This window comes from Triticum urartu, chromosome 5A, assembly GCF_056163025.1.
Source record: "Triticum urartu cultivar PI428250 chromosome 5A, HENAU_Tu73, whole genome shotgun sequence".
NCBI classification, from domain to species: Eukaryota; Viridiplantae; Streptophyta; class Magnoliopsida; order Poales; family Poaceae; genus Triticum; species Triticum urartu.
In genome coordinates, this window is record NC_141877.1 from 246,971,633 (window position 1) to 246,988,978 (window position 17,346).

General features: G+C 46.1%; 1 protein-coding gene across 1 annotated transcript; it reads right to left on the reverse strand.

Annotated features, from left to right (window-relative positions):
- Positions 1–15,988: 15,988 nt before the first annotated feature.
- Positions 15,989–17,087, reverse strand: LOC147970933 (uncharacterized). The gene is made up of 2 exons (XM_087523732.1): positions 16,120–17,087; positions 15,989–16,055 (listed from the first exon to the last, which is right to left on the reverse strand). Exons 1-2 carry the CDS (start codon positions 17,085–17,087, stop codon positions 15,989–15,991), a joined length of 1,035 nt encoding a protein of 344 aa, XP_087379858.1.
- Positions 17,088–17,346: the final 259 nt, after the last annotated feature.

Below are 17,346 nucleotides of genomic sequence, written 5' to 3' on the forward strand. Positions count from 1 at the left end.
AAAACATTGAGCGTATGAATGCTAAATATAAACTTGCTGGAGATAAGGGTAGAAAACATGTTGTGTTTGCGCCTGGAGATCTTGTTTGGTTACATTTGCGTAAAGATAGATTTCCTAATCTGCGCAAATCAAAGCTAATGCCACGTGCTGATGGTCCTTTTAAGGTGTTAGAGAAAATAAATGATAATGCATATAAACTTGAGCTACCTGTAGATTTTGGGGTTAGTCCCACTTTTAACATTGCAGATTTGAAGCCTTATTTGGGTGAGGAAGATGCGCTTCCGTCGAGGACGACTTCATTTCAAGAAGGGGAGGATGATGAGGACATCAATACCATTGTTACACCCACAGCCCCTACTGTTACATATACTGGACCAATTACTAGAGCTCGCGCACGCCAATTAAATTACCAGGTACTTTCGTTTCTTGGTAATGATTCTAATGTTCATGAGATTATGATGCTGCCTAAATTGGATACATTTGTTTTGCTTACAAATGAAGGGCCTAGCTTGGAGAAGGATGAACATTGGAGCAAGAACACGCATGGAGTTGATGGCATGCGCAAGGGGATCAAGAACGGAGTTATAAGTGATGATTTCAGGACTTTGAAGCCGCCATAAGGAGTGCATGAAGCCTAGGACGAAATATACAAGATGCCACTTCATAATATTCGTCCATAGGCTATTCTAGGTGCTGCGTCACCTTATTAATGGGCCAGGCCCATGTAATTTCGAAATACTTAAATATAGGCTATTTTTAGAGTCCGTATGTGTGGGGAAACAAGAGTTAGGGTCGGTTTCGGACCCCACCCTCAAGGGCCACGAAATTCCCCCCTCTTCCTCCATATATACAGCCCTTAGGGCGTCGTTTAGACTTTGGGTTTTGTTTAGATTAAAAGTTCGCCATAGCTGCAACTTCGTGTACTTCGTTTGTGTCCAACGACCAGACCAAGACGTCACATGATAGAGGCAAAGGTGTCCCGATGTTTCGATGAGATGGTGGCTATCGTTTTCTGTGGGAGTCGACCTTGACGATCCGACTACGAACGTGCGAGACGTCGCGCCTTAGCAATCGCTAAACCAACTTCCGAGGGGTTATTGACCACGCCGGAGCACGATCAACCTGACCATGAGGGCCTGTTTCCTGCGAGCAAACGAAGAACAAGCAATAAACTGAGATTGCAATCTGGATATTGCGAATATAAGATGAAAGCTTTATTGATCAAGGTGGGGTTCTGTGACGTCTTGGTCTGGTCGTTGGACACAAACGAAGTACGAGAAGTTGCAGCTATGGCGAACTTTTAATCTAAACAAAACCCAAAGTCTAAACGACGCCCTAAGGGCTGTATATATGGGGGAAGAGAGGGGAATTTCGTGGCCCTTGAGGGTGGGGTCCGAAACCAACCCTAACTCTTGTTTCCCCACACATACGGACTCTAAAAATAGCCTATACTTAAGTATTTCGAAATTATATGGGCCTGGCCCATTAATAAGGTGACGCAGCACCTAGAATAGCCTATGGACGAATATTATGAAGTGGCATCTTGTATATTTCGTCCATGGCTTCATGCACTCTTTATGGCGGCTTCAAAGTCCTGAAATCATCACTTGTAACTCTGTTCTTGATCCCCTTGCGCATGCCATCAACTCCATGCGTGTTCTTGCTCCAATGTTCATCCTTCTCCAAGCTAGGCCCTTCATTTGAAAGCAAAACAAATGTATCCAATTTAGGCAGCATCATAATTTCATGAACATTAGAATCATTACCAAGAATCGAAAGTACCTGGTAATTTAATTGGCGTGCGCGAGGTCTAGTAATTGGTCCAGTATATGTAACAGTAGGGGCTGTGGGTGTAACAATGGTATTGATGTCCTCATCATCACAGAACCCCACCTTGATCAATAAAGCTTTCATCTTATATTCGCAATATCCCGATTGCAATCTCAGTTTCTTGCTTGTTCTTCGTTTGCTCGCAGGAAACAGACCCTCGTGGTCAGGTTGATCATGCTCCGGCGTGGTCAATAACCCCAGGAAGTTGGTTTAGCGATTGCTAAGGCGCGACGTCTCGCATGTTCGTAGTCGGATCGTCAAGGTCGACTCCCATGGAAAACGATAGCCACCATCTCATCGAAACATCGGGACACCTTAGCATCTATCACTCTCCGAAGGTGTGTGAAGCCACCATGTGGACGCGTAGTAGTGGAAGTTCCTTGTGGCACACTTCACTTGATCTTCGGGAGGGACTTGATGTAGCTTGAGGTAGTCGTCCATCAAACGCTCCCACTCGAGATACTCCACGGGTTCTTGAGTCCCATAGAAAGGAATCGCGTGGTCGATGTCGAGGTCGTAGTAGCTCGTGGAAGTCACAGACTTGAGCTTGGGGAGCTTCTCTTGAGCGTAGTCTTGAGGTGCTTGTTGGCGAAGATGCCTTGAAGTCGCTTGGCGAAGATGCCAAATTGGTTGGTGTAGCCGTAGCTCCGTCTTGGTGGTGCTTGTCTCGTGGTCTTTTCTTGTGCTCAACAAGTTTGGACTTGGCGTGAAGTAGGGCTTGTTGGGACTTGTAGGAAGGCGCATCTCGAGCATCTTCATGATGATGTTGTAGTTTTCGTGCCTGAGCTTGATGTAGATGTCGTTCGTCGTCGTCGTGCACATGTTGCTTGGAGGTGACTTGCCCTTCATGACGAGGTGGATCACAAACGTGATGGTGGTCGCCATGGAGATGTGGACATGGACGACTTGCACTTGCATCATTTTTGCGCTCCGAAGACTTGTGACTTGAACGTCGCCGCCTTGAGGATGATGAAGGGGAAGAACGGTTGATCAACAAGGTCTGAATCTCCTCCATCCTTGCATCTTGCTCCTCCTTTTGTGCGGAAAGCTTGTTGTTGATGTAGTTGTACACGCCGTCGTTGTTGTGGAATACCGGAGATGAAATGCCTTGCCTATCCATCACAAGATTCAAGCCAATATGAGTGCAGAAAGAGAAGAACGAATACCAAATGTACCTTGACCGAAGTTGAAAGTGGATCAATGATCACTCCAATGTGGACAAGGAAATAGCACGATTGGTACCAATTCTTGTTGGTTTCTCACACCTACACAAATAAGGCTTATGGTGGAGCTCGGTGAGGATAGTGGCACAAAAATTTAATGCAAAATGTTAGCAAGAGTCAATAATGTTGAAAGAGATTCACAAATTCGCAAGTGAAACAAGTAGACCAATAGCAATATGTGGCACTCGGAAACACACACACGGATAGATAAATGGGGTCGAGCAACCAAGGATGAGCACAAAATGTGGAATCCACGGAAAACGCTCGTGTTGCACAACTCAAGAGAGACGCTAGCACGATTGCTCAATAGGCGGATACGACACTTGTGCACAACCTATAAGATGCAAAATGGATAAACTTTCTATCCCAAGTATGGTATGTATGTATGGTTCCCGGTGTTTCTCACAAGGTGATCCAAGATGATCTTATATGCAATGTGGTATGATGCTATGGCTATTGCTTACGAGCTTCTTTGCTCTTTCTCTTTTGCTTAAAAGCTTATTCTTTTTTTGTATAACCACTTTGCGAAATGCACAAACCAAGATAGCAAATGTGTATATGCGGGAACAATCTTGAGGCACAAGGGATGATATGATGATACCAATATGATATGGTATGTATGCAATGGAAGGGTGGATCACTAATGTGCACAAGTAACGTTGCCGGCAATACTCAAATGGCTAGTCTCGATAGGCAAGTAACACAAAATGGGCTAGGGGTTATCAATGCAATGGCAAGGGAATATACAATGGAGAGATACCACGATATCGAGATGATATGGAGGTTACCGTCCGTGGCGATGATGAGTGGCGGTGATCTTGATGGAGATACCAAGATGATGGAGACTCGTCCCTAAGTAGCCGAAACACCTTAGGAAACGGAAAAACCGCGAACTCAAAATCTCAAATGTCAAAATGGTGGTAGCGGGATGCGGTGGTGGTTGCGAAAATGCAATGATGGGTTTTGCGAGTAGGCAATGCGGAAGTGGAAGGCAAGGTGGTTAACTATACACGGTGTCGGAGTTGGAAGCACGGTCCCTAAGTAGCCGAAACACCTTAGGAGACACAACTCACAACACAAACAAAAATGGGGGTGGCGGGAGTGTGAGGTGGGAAAAACTATGCGGAAGTTATGGTGGTGGTGGTGGTGGTTGATGAAGAAGCAACCGTCCCTAAGTAGCCTAGACACCTTAGGAGACTCAAATCACTCCTCAAGCAACCACTAATGCTATGGGGAACAAAATTGGTTAGGTTGCGGAAGGCTATGGTGGTGTAGCGGATGATATGGTGGAGGGCCTAGGCAAACTTGCCAAATTTCAGAAAATTTGATGGAGTCAAATGATGTTTGTGGTATTTTTGTGGGAAGGGGGATGTCAAGATCTTCAAAACGAGCTAAAGAACGTCAAAATGGGAGTTCGGATGAATTAGTTATGGCCAAAACAAAATTTTAGCGAAATCAGTTTTTACAGGTAGCGGACGTCCGGAAATGGACGGATGTCCGGTCGCCGGACGTCCGGTCGGGTCGGAAATCCGCTAATTTCAGCTCAGGTTAGGGGTTCCGGTCGTCCGGTAAGGTCGGACGTCCGGTGCTTCCTGTGTCTCCGGACGTCCAGTAAAGTGACGATCATCCGGTGTATTGGGGTCAACTCCAGATCCGAGATTCGGGACGCAATTTTGGGCGGAATTTGGGGATTTTGGGGTCAAAATTGATGAGATTTCGTGGATGAAAGATGGGGAAACTTGGGGAGATGCTAGATCCACTCGAAACCAAGCAAATCCATGGATCAAAATCAACAAAACATTATCTAACCAACAAATCACAAAAAAAATTGGGGCTATTTTTGGTGGGGATTTTCGAATTTAGGATGAAATCAAGCAAAAGAAGTCTAGAAAATGGTGGGGGAGGCTCCGAAATCGTGATCAGCGTGGCTCATGATACCAAGATGATGGTATCAAGAGACAAGCTGGCTCTGATCCAAGATGATGTAGGGTAGAACCCTAGTGGCCTGATCTTTCATGAAAGGAGCGGATCCCGCGAAGAACGCGAAGAACACGAAGAGGGAAATGAGGGGAAAAACACGAGGGGAACACAAGAGAACACTCAAACCAACAAGTATGATCACACATGTGCTAGATCCATGAACACAAAGGGAGATACAAGATCCAACGTCAAGAACGGATGATACAAGAGGTAACCGGTTCTTCTCCGTGAGGAGGTCTTGAATCCACGGGGGGTCTTCCCTTAGAAAGGGGGCTTGAATACAAGGGGATCTTCTCCGAAGAGGCCGCAGTCTCTTGCACGGAGGAGATCTAATATGGATGAGCGTAGCTCTATCTCTCAAATGAGTTAAACCAACGCTAACCCTAACTAGGAGGTGGAGATGGTCTATTTATAGTCTTAGCCAGGAAGGGGTAAGTGGGAGAGGGGTACAAGGCCAAAGGCCCGCGGCTGCACATAGGCAGGTACCAGACGACCGGTGGGGGTCGGACGTCCGGTGGCTCAGGACGGACCGGACGTCCAGCATGCGTCGGACGTCCGCCGATTCTTCTCGGGACAGGTGGCACCGGATTTCCGGTAAGCATCGGACGTCTAGTGCCTGGGACTTGTCGGACGTCCAGTGTCGTTGGTCGTCCGGCGGCTGTAGAGGGTCGGACGTCCGGTGGCTTCCGGTCGTCCGGTCGCTGAAGACTCTGCAGCTCCTTCTTCTTCCGTCTTCTCTTCCAGGCTTCTCTCGAGGATGGAGTAGGTGTTCCTTGGCGTTTGCACTCCTCCTCGTCATCCGTGAAGTTCCGACAATACCTACGCATGCACACGAGAGGGGTGTCAAGTAGTATACCATCCTCAAAGGGTTCAAGTGAACACGTGTAAAGGGGAAGATTCACCTTTAGGTATGAGAAGTAGATGTCGCACGTGTCACTTGCCAAATGGACTCTTGACATGGTGATGCCCGTAGGATGCTCCGCATCACGCCGACTTGCGACTTTCCGAGCAACGTACAAGGGACTACTTCGACCACAAGCTCGACGATCACAAGCAAGAGAATGACGCAAGGATGGACGAGATTCGCGCTTTGTTGCTCAACCGCTCTTCTTCCACTTCAAGAAGGAGCCATTCAAGTCGCCACTCCGACTTCACCCTCTCCGGCTCAAGTACACCGACATCGAACACTCTTCGTCAAGCCGCGCGCACCGACCGTCAAGCAAACCTCAATCCACTTCGAGACACCGACTCTCAAGAGCGCCGACAACGTCAAACTCAAGAGGCTTTTGCGCTAGCTCAAGAACGGCAACAACAACACCAACATGAAGAGGAAGAACGTGCGCGTCTCCACCAACTTGCACAAGATGCCGAGACACAACATCAAGAACAACAACTACGTGATGCTCAAGCTCTTGCGGCGCAACAAGCTCTACGCGATTCGAGTCGAGCCGTTGCCGACCAAGGCCGACAAGCCCATGAACAAGAGGAAGCACTTCGCGAAGAAATTCAAGAACAACGATTTCAAGCTCGCATGCATCGTCTAGTTCCTCCACGAGCTCGACCAGCTCCTCCACAAGCTCGCCAAGACCATCAAGTTCATCAAGAGCATGAAGACAATGGGAATCCTCCGCAACAAGGGCAACACGAGGTTGACAACCCTCCACATCAAGAGCACCACGAGTTGAACAATCATCTACAACATGGGCGTCATCATCCCCGACCCCAACACAATGAAGAGCAACCCTACGGCAAGCTCAAGTTCACCATGCCCAAGTTCAACGGAAGCAACGATCCCGAAGAATACCTTTCATGGGCATAGAAAGTTGACAAGATCTTCCGTTTGCACAATTTTGAAGAAGAGAAGAAGATCGCGATGGCATCCCTTGGGTTCCAAGACTATGTCCTCATTTGGTGGGAACAAATCATAGAGCACCGCGAGGCAAGAGGTGAACCACCCATCACCACTTGGGCACAAATGAAGGATGTCATGAGAGCACGCTTTGTGCCTACCTACTACAACCGCGACCTCTTCAAGAAACTCCAACAACTCAAGCAAGGAACCAAGAGCGTTGAAGAATACTACAAGGAGATGGAGATTGCAATGATAAGAGACAATGTCACGGAAGACGATGAACAAACAAGGGCACGCTTCTTGAATGGCCTCAACCATCCCATCAAGAAGACCGCCGACTTCCAACCATACTCAAACCTCATCGAGCTAGTGCACCAAGCCACCAAAGCGGAACGCCAAGTGCAAGATGATTTCAAGTATGCCAAGTTCTCGTCCAAGACCTACGGCTCCTCTTATCAAGCTCCCGCGACTTCGGCAACTCCTACCTCAACTAGAGAATCACCAAGTACCGGCGACAAGTCAAGTTCCAAGAAAGCTTCATCAACTACAGGCCATCCTCCTACGAGAAACTTCAAGCCGAGAGCTTCATCATCATCTACCCCAACCGATGAGACCGTCAAGATGAGTTCCTTCAAGTGTTTCACTTGCGGAGGCTGAGGCCACAAGTCCTACGAGTGCACCAACAAGCGAACCATGGTCTTCAACGACGATGGCACTTATGACTCCATGAGCGAAGGCGAAATGGAAGCCCTCGAGCAAGTCGCCATGCACCGCCAAGTGAACAATGAAGAAGAACAAGTCTTTTGTGATGAACAAGTCCCGCACTTCTTGTCTCCAAAGTCTTGACCCTCCAACATCACCAAGAAGAAGACCAAAGATGCAAAATATTCCACACCAAGGCCGGCATCAATGGACGATCCATCAAGGTCATCATCAATGGAGGAAGTTGTCATAATCTCGCAAGTGAAGAACTTTGCTCCAAGCTCCAATTGCCCAAGACGAAGCATCCACATCCATACAAAGTGCAATGGCTTAGTGACTCCAGCACTATCCAAGTCGAGCACCGAGTACAAGTCTCCTTCAAGATCGGCGCCTATGAAGACACCTTGGAGCGCGACGTCGTTCCAATGACCGTTTGTCATATTCTCCTTGGACGACCATGGCAATTCGATAGAGGAGTCATACACAACGGCCTAACGAACCACTACATCTTCAAGATGAAGGGCAAGGAGTAAGTTCTCCGTCCAATGTCGCCAAGTCAAGTGATTGCCGACAAGCACGCCACCCATCATGGAGATCATAGTGAGAGAGCGAGCCACCAAAAAGAGAGTGAGCGCCACAAGCCAAAATCGAGTGCCTCCACGATGAGCGAAAATAAGAACCTAGTTCTATTTGCCACCAAACGTGAGATGAGAGAAGTGTGTGCGAACCCATCTAGTGTCCTACACTACATCCTCGTGTGCAAGGACAATGCATCACAAACTAACACTTCTCACACTCTTCCTCTAGTTGTCTAATCTTTTGTAGGAACTTCAAGATGTTTTCCCCGATGAGCTACCTCCGGGACTACCTCCACTACGAGGCATTGAGCACCACATCGACCTCATCCCCGGAGCACCGCTTCCGAACAACGCTCCCTACCGCGTCAAGTTCTTGAGTTACTTTTGGAAGACCTCATGCGCCAAGCTCGGAATCAAGTTACTCTTCTCCACGACGTACCACCCTCAAACCGACGGCCAAACGGAGGTGACAAACCGTACACTCTCCACTCTACTACGAGTCTTAATCAAGAAGAACATCAAGGAGTGGGAGGAGTGCTTACTCATCGCCGAGTACGCCTACAACCGCGCAAGACATTCGACTACCGGCAAGTCCCCCTTCGAGGTTGTCTACGGTTTCAACCCGTTGTCCCCATTGGACATCCTACCTCTACCACTCCATGAGCGCACAAACATGGATGCGAGTGACCGAGCCATTGAGCTCCAAGTACAACGACTCGCGACCAAGCTCAACATCAACAAGAATCACATGATATTCAACATTGGAGATCTTGTGTGGCTACACCTTCGCAAGGAACGCTTCCCCAACAAACACAAGTCCAAGCTACTACCATGAGCCGATGGACCATTCAAGGTGCTCGCACGCTACAACAACAACGCATACAAGATCGACATCCCACGTGACAAATACTCCGTGAGCGACATCTTCAACGTCAAAGATCTCTCCCCGTACCATGGTGATGAGGATTTCGATCCGAGGTCGGATCTTCCCCAAGGGAGGGGAGATGATGCGGAGCATCCCAAGGTCATCCCCATGGACCTACCATCGTCTCATCAAGTGCCTAGTGGACCCTTGACTCGATCACGTGCAAGAGCTCTTGAAACCGAGGTGACATCTCTCCTCTCACAATTCCTCTTCGATGCACATGAAGCATGGCTACTACCTCATATGGACACTTTGTGCATACTCAGGTACCATGGAGAAGCTAAGGAGCAAGAACAAGAAGAAGAGGAAGAGGAAGATGGACGAGAAGACGGAGAAGAAGGAGGGCTGAAGGAAAAGTCCCAGGCACTGGACAACCGACCGGGACCGGACGTCCGGCGCCTGAAGCATCAGCCGAGCCCCAGCGAGCGGACGTCCGGTCCAGACCGAACGACCAGTGCCCCTGCACCCGAATCAAACGAGCGGACATCCAGTCCAGACCGGACGACCGGCGCCCCTGCATCCGAGCCAACATCAGTGGAAGACCGATGTTTCAGGACGTCCGGCACCCACATCACAGAGCAGAACCAGCGGACGTCCAGAGGACACCAGACGACCGGCCGCTCCTGAGACACCGGACGACCGGCCACCAGCGGACGTCCGGTACCTGGCTGCGTCCAGATTCGGGCCCGAGGCCCATGTACCCCTACTTTCGCCCCCCATTTGCACTTAGACTATAAATAGACCTCTCCCACCTCCTTTCTAGGTTTAGCAAATGTTTAGCTCATATTTGTGACAGAGCTTTGCTCATCCACTTGGTTACCTTCTCCTCGGAGATTCGAGCCTCCACCGGAGAAGATCCCCCAAGCGGATTCAAGACCTCCTTGTGGAGAAGATCATCAAGACCCCCTCTTGGGCGGCCCCATCCAGACCTCCTCACGGAGAAGAACCGACTACCCTTGTATCGTCCTTAGTTGTCCGTGGATTCGTGTATCGTTCCATGTATTCGAGGATCTAGCCCATGTGTGACTTATTCGTGTCGGTTTAGTGATTCCTCTTGTGTTTCTCGTTGTGTTTTCTCCTTGTTCTTCCCCGTGTTCTTCGTGATTTTCCCGGGATTCGCTCCTTTCGTGAAAGATCGGGCGATTAGGGTCTCTACCCTACATCAGAGGGTAGATATGTTCCTAGTATATATCTTACTTGGGAGTTAGAAACTGAACAACGATTTACATGTTTACAATATCCTAAGGAGAGATGTGTTCCTGCTGCTGTTTGTGCTTTCACTAGCTTTGCATGTGTTTGGTGGTCTGAACATTGTAGATTATATCCTATTCCAGCTACTTGGGCTGCTTTGAAAACTGCTATGCATACTCGTTGGGTTCCACCATATTATCAACGTGAATTACTTCAAAAATTACAGTGTTTAAGACAAGGAAAAATTCTATAGAAGAATATTATCAGGAATTACAAACTGGCATGATTAGATGTGGTATTGTTGAGGAGAATGAAGCTATGCTTGCATGTTTTATGGGTGGATTAAATAGAGAGATTCAGACCATTCTAGAGTATAAGGAGTATGCTAATATCACTCGTTTATTCCATCTTGCTTGTAAAGCTGAACGTGAAGTGCAGGATCGATAGGCATTGGCGTGAACTAACTTTTCTGCAGGTCGATCTTCAGCATGGACACGATGTGCATCCTCTACTTCCACTCAACCAGCACCTCCATCAGGTGCCACCTCCAGCCGTGATACAAGAAAGCTGGCACAACAACCACTATCTGCCAAGAGCACACCTGCCGGACCTGCGAAGAAATCTTCTTCCTCCATGGCATCAACTGGGCACACAAGTGATATCATTTGTCGTTCTTGTAAGGGAAGAGGACATTTTGCGAGAGAATGCCAATCTCAGTGTGTGATGATTTCTACTGAGGATGGTGGGTATGAGTCCGCTAGTGACTATGATGAGGAGACTTTGGCTCTTATTACAAATGAAGAACACGGTGGAGATGATTCTGATCATGAGACGCAATACATGGCTCCTGAAAATGCTGACAAGTATGAATGTTTAGTTGCTCAACGTGTTTTGAGTGTGCAGGTCACACAAGCTGAGCAAAATCAGAGGCATAATTTGTTCCATACAAAGGGAGTTGTGAAGGAACGTTCTGTTCGCGTTATCATAGATGGAGGAAGCTGCAATAACTTGGCTAGCATGGAGATGATGGAGAAGCAATCTCTCACCACAAGACCACATCCACATCCTTACTACATCCAATGGTTCAACAACAGTGGCAAGGTTAAGGTAACACGTACTGTTCATGTGCATTTTAGTATCTCTACATATGCTGATTATGTTGATTGTGATGTGGTACCTATGCAAGCATGTTCCTTATTACTTGGTAGACCATGGCAATTTGATAAAAATTCTGTACACCGTGGTAGAAACAATCAGTATACTCTTGTTCATAAGGATAAAAATATTACTTTGCTTCCTATGACTCCTGATTCCATTTTGAAAGATGATATTAATAGAGCTAATAAAGCAAAACAGGAGAAAAATAAAAGTGAAAACCAGATTGTGGCAAAAGAATTTGAGCAATAAATGCAGCCTAATAATAAACCAACAAGTGTGTTAAATTGAAAAGTGCATGTTTAATTGCCACCAAATGATAGAGGCAAAGGTGTCCCGATGTTTCGATGAGATGGTGGCTATCGTTTTCTGTGGGAGTCGACCTTGACGATCCGACTACGAACGTGCGAGACGTCGCGCCTTAGCAATCGCTAAACCAACTTCCGAGGGGTTATTGACCACGCCGGAGCACGATCAACCTGACCACGAGGACCTGTTTCCTGCGAGCAAACGAAGAACAAGCAAGAAACTGAGATTGCAATCTGGATATTGCGAATATAAGATGAAAGCTTTATTGATCAAGGTGGGGTTCTGTGACGTCTTGGTCTGGTCGTTGGACACAAACGAAGTACGCGAAGTTGCAGCTATGGCGAACTGTTAATCTAAACAAAACCCAAAGTCTAAACGACGCCCTAAGGGCTGTATATATGGAGGAAGAGAGGGGAATTTCATGGCCCTTGAGGGTGGGGTCCGAAACCAACCCTAACTCTTGTTTCCCCACACATACGGACTCTAAAAATAGCCTATACTTAAGTATTTCGAAATTACATGGGCCTGGCCCATTAATAAGGTGACGCAGCACCTAGAATAGCCTATGGACGAATATTATGAAGTGGCATCTTGTATATTATGAAATCATCACTTGTAACTCCGTTCTTGATCCCCTTGCGCATGCCATCAACTTCATGCGTGTTCTTGCTCCAATGTTCATCCTTCTCCAAGCTAGGCCCTTCATTTGAAAGCAAAACAAATGTATCCAATTTAGGCAGCATCATAATCTCATGAACATTAGAATCATTACCAAGAAACGAAAGTACCTGGTAATTTAATTGGCGTGCGCGAGCTCTAGTAATTGGTCCAGTATATGTAACAGTAGGGGCTGTGGGTGTAACAATGGTATTGATGTCCTCATCACCAAATCTGATATTGATGATTTAGATTTTAGCAAATTTGTTTGCTATGCTTTTGTGTGCAAAGAGGCATTATTTTCATTTGAGGACGTGCCTTCCTCTTTGCCTCCTGCTGTCACTAACATTTTGGAGGAGTTCGCTGACGTCTTTCCACAAGACGTGCCACCGGGATTACCACCTATTCGAGGGATTGAGCATCAAATTGACTTAATTCCCGGTGCATCATTACCCAGCCGTGCACCATACCGTACCAATTCAGAGGAGACGAAGGAGATTATGCGTCAAGTACAAGAACTGCTCGACAAAGGTTATATACATGAATCCCTTAGTCCTTGTGTTGTTCCTATCATTTTAGTGCCGAAAAAGGATGGTACGTCACGTATGTGCATTGATTGTAGAGGCATTAATAATATTACTATTCGTTATCGTCATCCTATTCCTAGGCTAGATGATATGCTTGATGAATTGAGTGGCTCTACAATATTCTCCAAAGTTGATTTGCGTAGTGGATACCATCAAATTCGTATGAAATTGGGAGATGAATGGAAAACAGCATTTAAAACTAAGTTTGGATTATATGGGTGGTTAGTCATGCCTTTTGGGTTAACTAATGCACCTAGTACTTTCATGAGGTTAATGAATGAAGTTTTACGTGCTTTCATCGGACGATTTGTGGTAGTTTACTTTGATGGCATATTGATTTATAGCAAATCTCTGGAGGAACATTTGGAACATTTACGTGTTGTTTTTATTGCTCTACGTGATGCACATTTGTTTGGTAACCTTGGAAAGTGCACCTTTTGCACCGACCAAGTATCTTTTCTTGGCTATGTTGTTACTCCACACGAAATTGAAGTTGATAAAGCCAAGATTGAAGCTATTGAGAGTTGGCCGCAGCCCAAAACGGTCACACAAGTGAGGAGTTTCCTTGGCCTCATTGGTTTCTATAGGCGTTTTGTGAGAGATTTCAGCACCATTGCTGCACCTCTCAACGAGCTTACAAAGAAGCGTGAAGGTGTCCCGATGTTTCGATGAGATGGTGGCTATCGTTTTTGTGGGAGTCGACCTTGACGATTCGACTACGAACGTGCGAGACGTCGCGCCTTAGAAATCACTAAACCAACTTCCGAGGGGTTATTGACCACGCCGGAGCACGATCAACCTGACCACGAGGGTCTGTTTCCTGCGAGCAAATGAAGAACAAGCAAGAAACTAAGATTGCAATCTGGATATTGCGAATATAAGATGAAAGCTTTATTGATCAAGGTGGGATTCTGTGACGTCTTGGTCTGGTCGTTGGACACAAACGAAGTACGCGAAGTTGCAGCTATGGCGAACTTTTAATCTAAACAAAACCCAAAGTCTAAACGATGCCCTAAGGGCTGTATATATGGAGGAGAGAGGGGGAATTTCGTGGCCCTTGGTGGAGGGGTCCGGAACCAACCCTAACTCTTGTTTCCCCACACATACGGACTCTAAAAACAGCTTATACTTAAGTACTTCGAAAATACATGGGCCTGGCCCAATAATAAGGTGACGCAGCACCTAGAATAGCCTCTGGATGAAATTTATGAAGTGGCATCTTATATATTTCGTCCCACGCTTCATGCACTCATTATGGTGGCTTCAGAGTCCTGGAATCATCACTTGTAACTCTGTTCTTGTTCCCCTTGCGCATGCCATCATCTCCATGCTTAAACTTGCTCCAAGGTTCATCTTTCTTATCCAAGCTAGGCCCCTCATTTGTAAGCAAAACAAATGTATCCAATTTAGGCAGCATCATATTCTCATGAACATTAGAATCGTTACCAAGAAACGAAAGTACCTGATAATTCAATTGGCGTGCGCGAGCTCTAGTAATTGGTCCAGTATGTATAGCAGCAGGGGCTGTGGGTGTTACAATGGTATTGATGTCCTCATCATCCTCCCCTTCTTGAAATGAAGTCGTCCTTGACGTAAGTTCATCATCCTCACCCAAATAAGGCTTCAAATCTGCAATGTTAAAAGTGGGACTAACCCCAAAATCTGCAGGCAGCTCAAGTTTATATGCATTATCATGTATTTTCTCTAACACCTTAAAAGGACCATCAGCACGTGGCATTAGCTTTGATTTGCGCAAATTAGGAAATCTATCCTTATGCAAATGTAACCAAACAAGATCTCTAGGTGCAAACACAACATGTTTTCTACCCTTATCTCCAGCAAGTTTATATTTAGCATTCATACGCTCAATGTTTCCCTTAGTTAACTCATGCATTTTTCAAATCAATTCAGCACATTCTTTAGCAACAAAATTAACCTTCTCGGAAGATGGAACAGGCAACAAATCAATAGGTGCACGAGGTAGGAAACCATACACAATTTCAAAAGGGCACATCTTAGTAGTAGAATGCAATGAATGATTGTAAGCAAATTCAATATGAGGCAAGCATTCTGATATAGTGTGGAACCCTAAGTGGAGATCTTTCATGAATTGGAGGGGGAATCCCCAAGAACAAGATGAACACAAGAGGGAAAACAAGAGGAACACTCAAGAACAAGTCCAATCACACATCCACTAGACAATCAAACACACAAGGTCCACAAGGTACATGATCAAATCAAAGGGAAATAAGATACATGGTAGAGTTCATCCCAAATCCTATGAAGGAGATGAGGGCTTAATGATCTAGATAGACCCTTCCCATGAGGGGGTCTTCATCCACTAGGGATCTTCTCCATTGGAGGCCTTGAACTCCAATGGAGTGTCTCTCTCTCAAGAGGAATCCCACAAGGGGTGATACATGAGCTAAGATCTACCTTTTAGATCTATTCTTCGCTAAGTCTAAATGGAGGAGATGAAGGAGTATATATATATATAGGTCCAAGGGATGAAGGGGTAAGTAGGGACGAGATGGGGATACAAAGGCCAAGCCCAACAAGGGCCCGTGCGCACGGGGTCTTCAGAACCGCCAGCCTGGGAGGGGCCCGTGCGCACGGGGTCGCCTGGAAGTTGCTGCCTTCTTCTTGGCGCTTCCTTCTCCGCTTCCAGGCTTCCCTCTTGGATGGTGTAGATGTTCTCTTCTTCTTCGACTCCTCCTTGATGAATGTGTAGCTCCGCTCACACCTATGTATGCACACGAGAGAGGGGTCAAGTAGTATACCGTCCTCGAAAGGTACAAGTGGACAAGTGTAAAGGAGATGATTCACCTTTGTATGTATGAAGTAGATGTGGCACGTGTCACTTGCCAAATGGACTCTTGACATGGTGATGTCCATAGGATGCTCTGCATCATCCCCTCCCCCTTGGGAAAGATCCGACCTCGGATCAAAATCCAAATCACCATGGGAAAGAGATGATTTTGTCGTGTAGTAGTGGACGATCACCAAGCATTCATCATCTTGTAGTTCCAAATGGGCACTCTCCGATGTCGTACCATCTTGTAATTCCTTCAAAAGGAGCAAAGATAACAAGCACATAGAAAAACAAATGTGGTTGGCATAAGAGCAAAACCAAGCATTCAAGAGGCGATTCACCCAACAAGTGTTGTCATCAAGCATAGCATATGGTTTGACAAAGAAGTGTGGCATGGCAATTAAGCATATAATGTGAGCACAATCAAGGACATCATGGAAACAATTATGCAAATGGGAGGTAAAGATGCTAATATGTGTGACAAGTGAACAAGCATCAACCTCAAAATCATAGTAAGAATGCGCAATGTGCTCAACAAAAGGTCTATGATAGGCATAGGAATCATTCACAACACCAAGTATAATGAGGTGTCTAAACACATGGGTCAAGTGCAAGACAATCCAAGCATAATGTGCATGGGGTGTAGTGAATGTAGTGTGGCACTCAACACAATAGAAAGAGTAAGTGTTCATCATGTGTGATGCAATCAAGGCAAGCATGTAGCAATCGAAGGGACATGGCATATGTGAAATGATGACATTGTTGCAACCAAACATGTGATAGGAGCAAGTAATCCAAGAATTGGATGCAACACACAAGGCATATATATCATGATGCATGCAATTGTGAAAATGACAAGTGGAAGCAAGATCTCTAACATGTGCGCAAGCAAGGGGTCCAAGATGACAAATAAGTTGCATGGTGCAAGCAACACAAGTAGTATGATCCACAATATGCATGCTCATGGTTTGGGGGTTCTCAAAAGGGAAGGATATCACCTTGAAAGCATGTTCTTGTGCGTCCTTCACAATGCTGAAGTACAAGCAAGTGCGATGTAGAATCATCATGGTAGAAGGTGGTTCGCTCTCAAGAGCTCGGATTGTCAACTCACGTGATGTCGAAGTTGACACGAAGTCCAAGTATCCTACACATGCACACAACAAAAGAAAGAACGTATGCGCATGGTAGATAAACACATCATCCATCATGATGGTTCTCTTCTCTCGCACATATCCATTAGAAGCACAAGTGCGTGAAGAATATGATGCAACAATGGCAATATTCATGGCACTAGGTATATGGTGCAAAGAGGTAAGATAAGCATGCTTCATAAGGAATATGTCAAAATCTCCAAATATATGTGAGAATGCTATGGGGGCAAACTCATTATCAAGACTAAAGGCATAATTGCACTCAATACATGGCAAATCATCTAGGATGAGAGAGGCAACATATGGAGAGATATGACAAGAAGTAATAACAATCATGTGATAAGCATGTAGATGGTTGTCATCAACCGCATGAAGTGAGCAAGTATGAGTCATC

What these genes read in the sequence shown, in the direction of transcription:
- LOC147970933 (XM_087523732.1), bottom strand. Translation starts at nt 17,087, where the DNA reads ATGAATATTGCCATTGTTGCATCATATTCTTCACGCACTTGTGCTTCT. An exon ending in AATCGCCTCTTGAATGCTTG is followed by an intron (nt 16,056 to 16,119) that starts GTTTTGCTCTTA and finishes CTCCTTTTGAAG; the next exon opens with GAATTACAAGATGGTACGAC.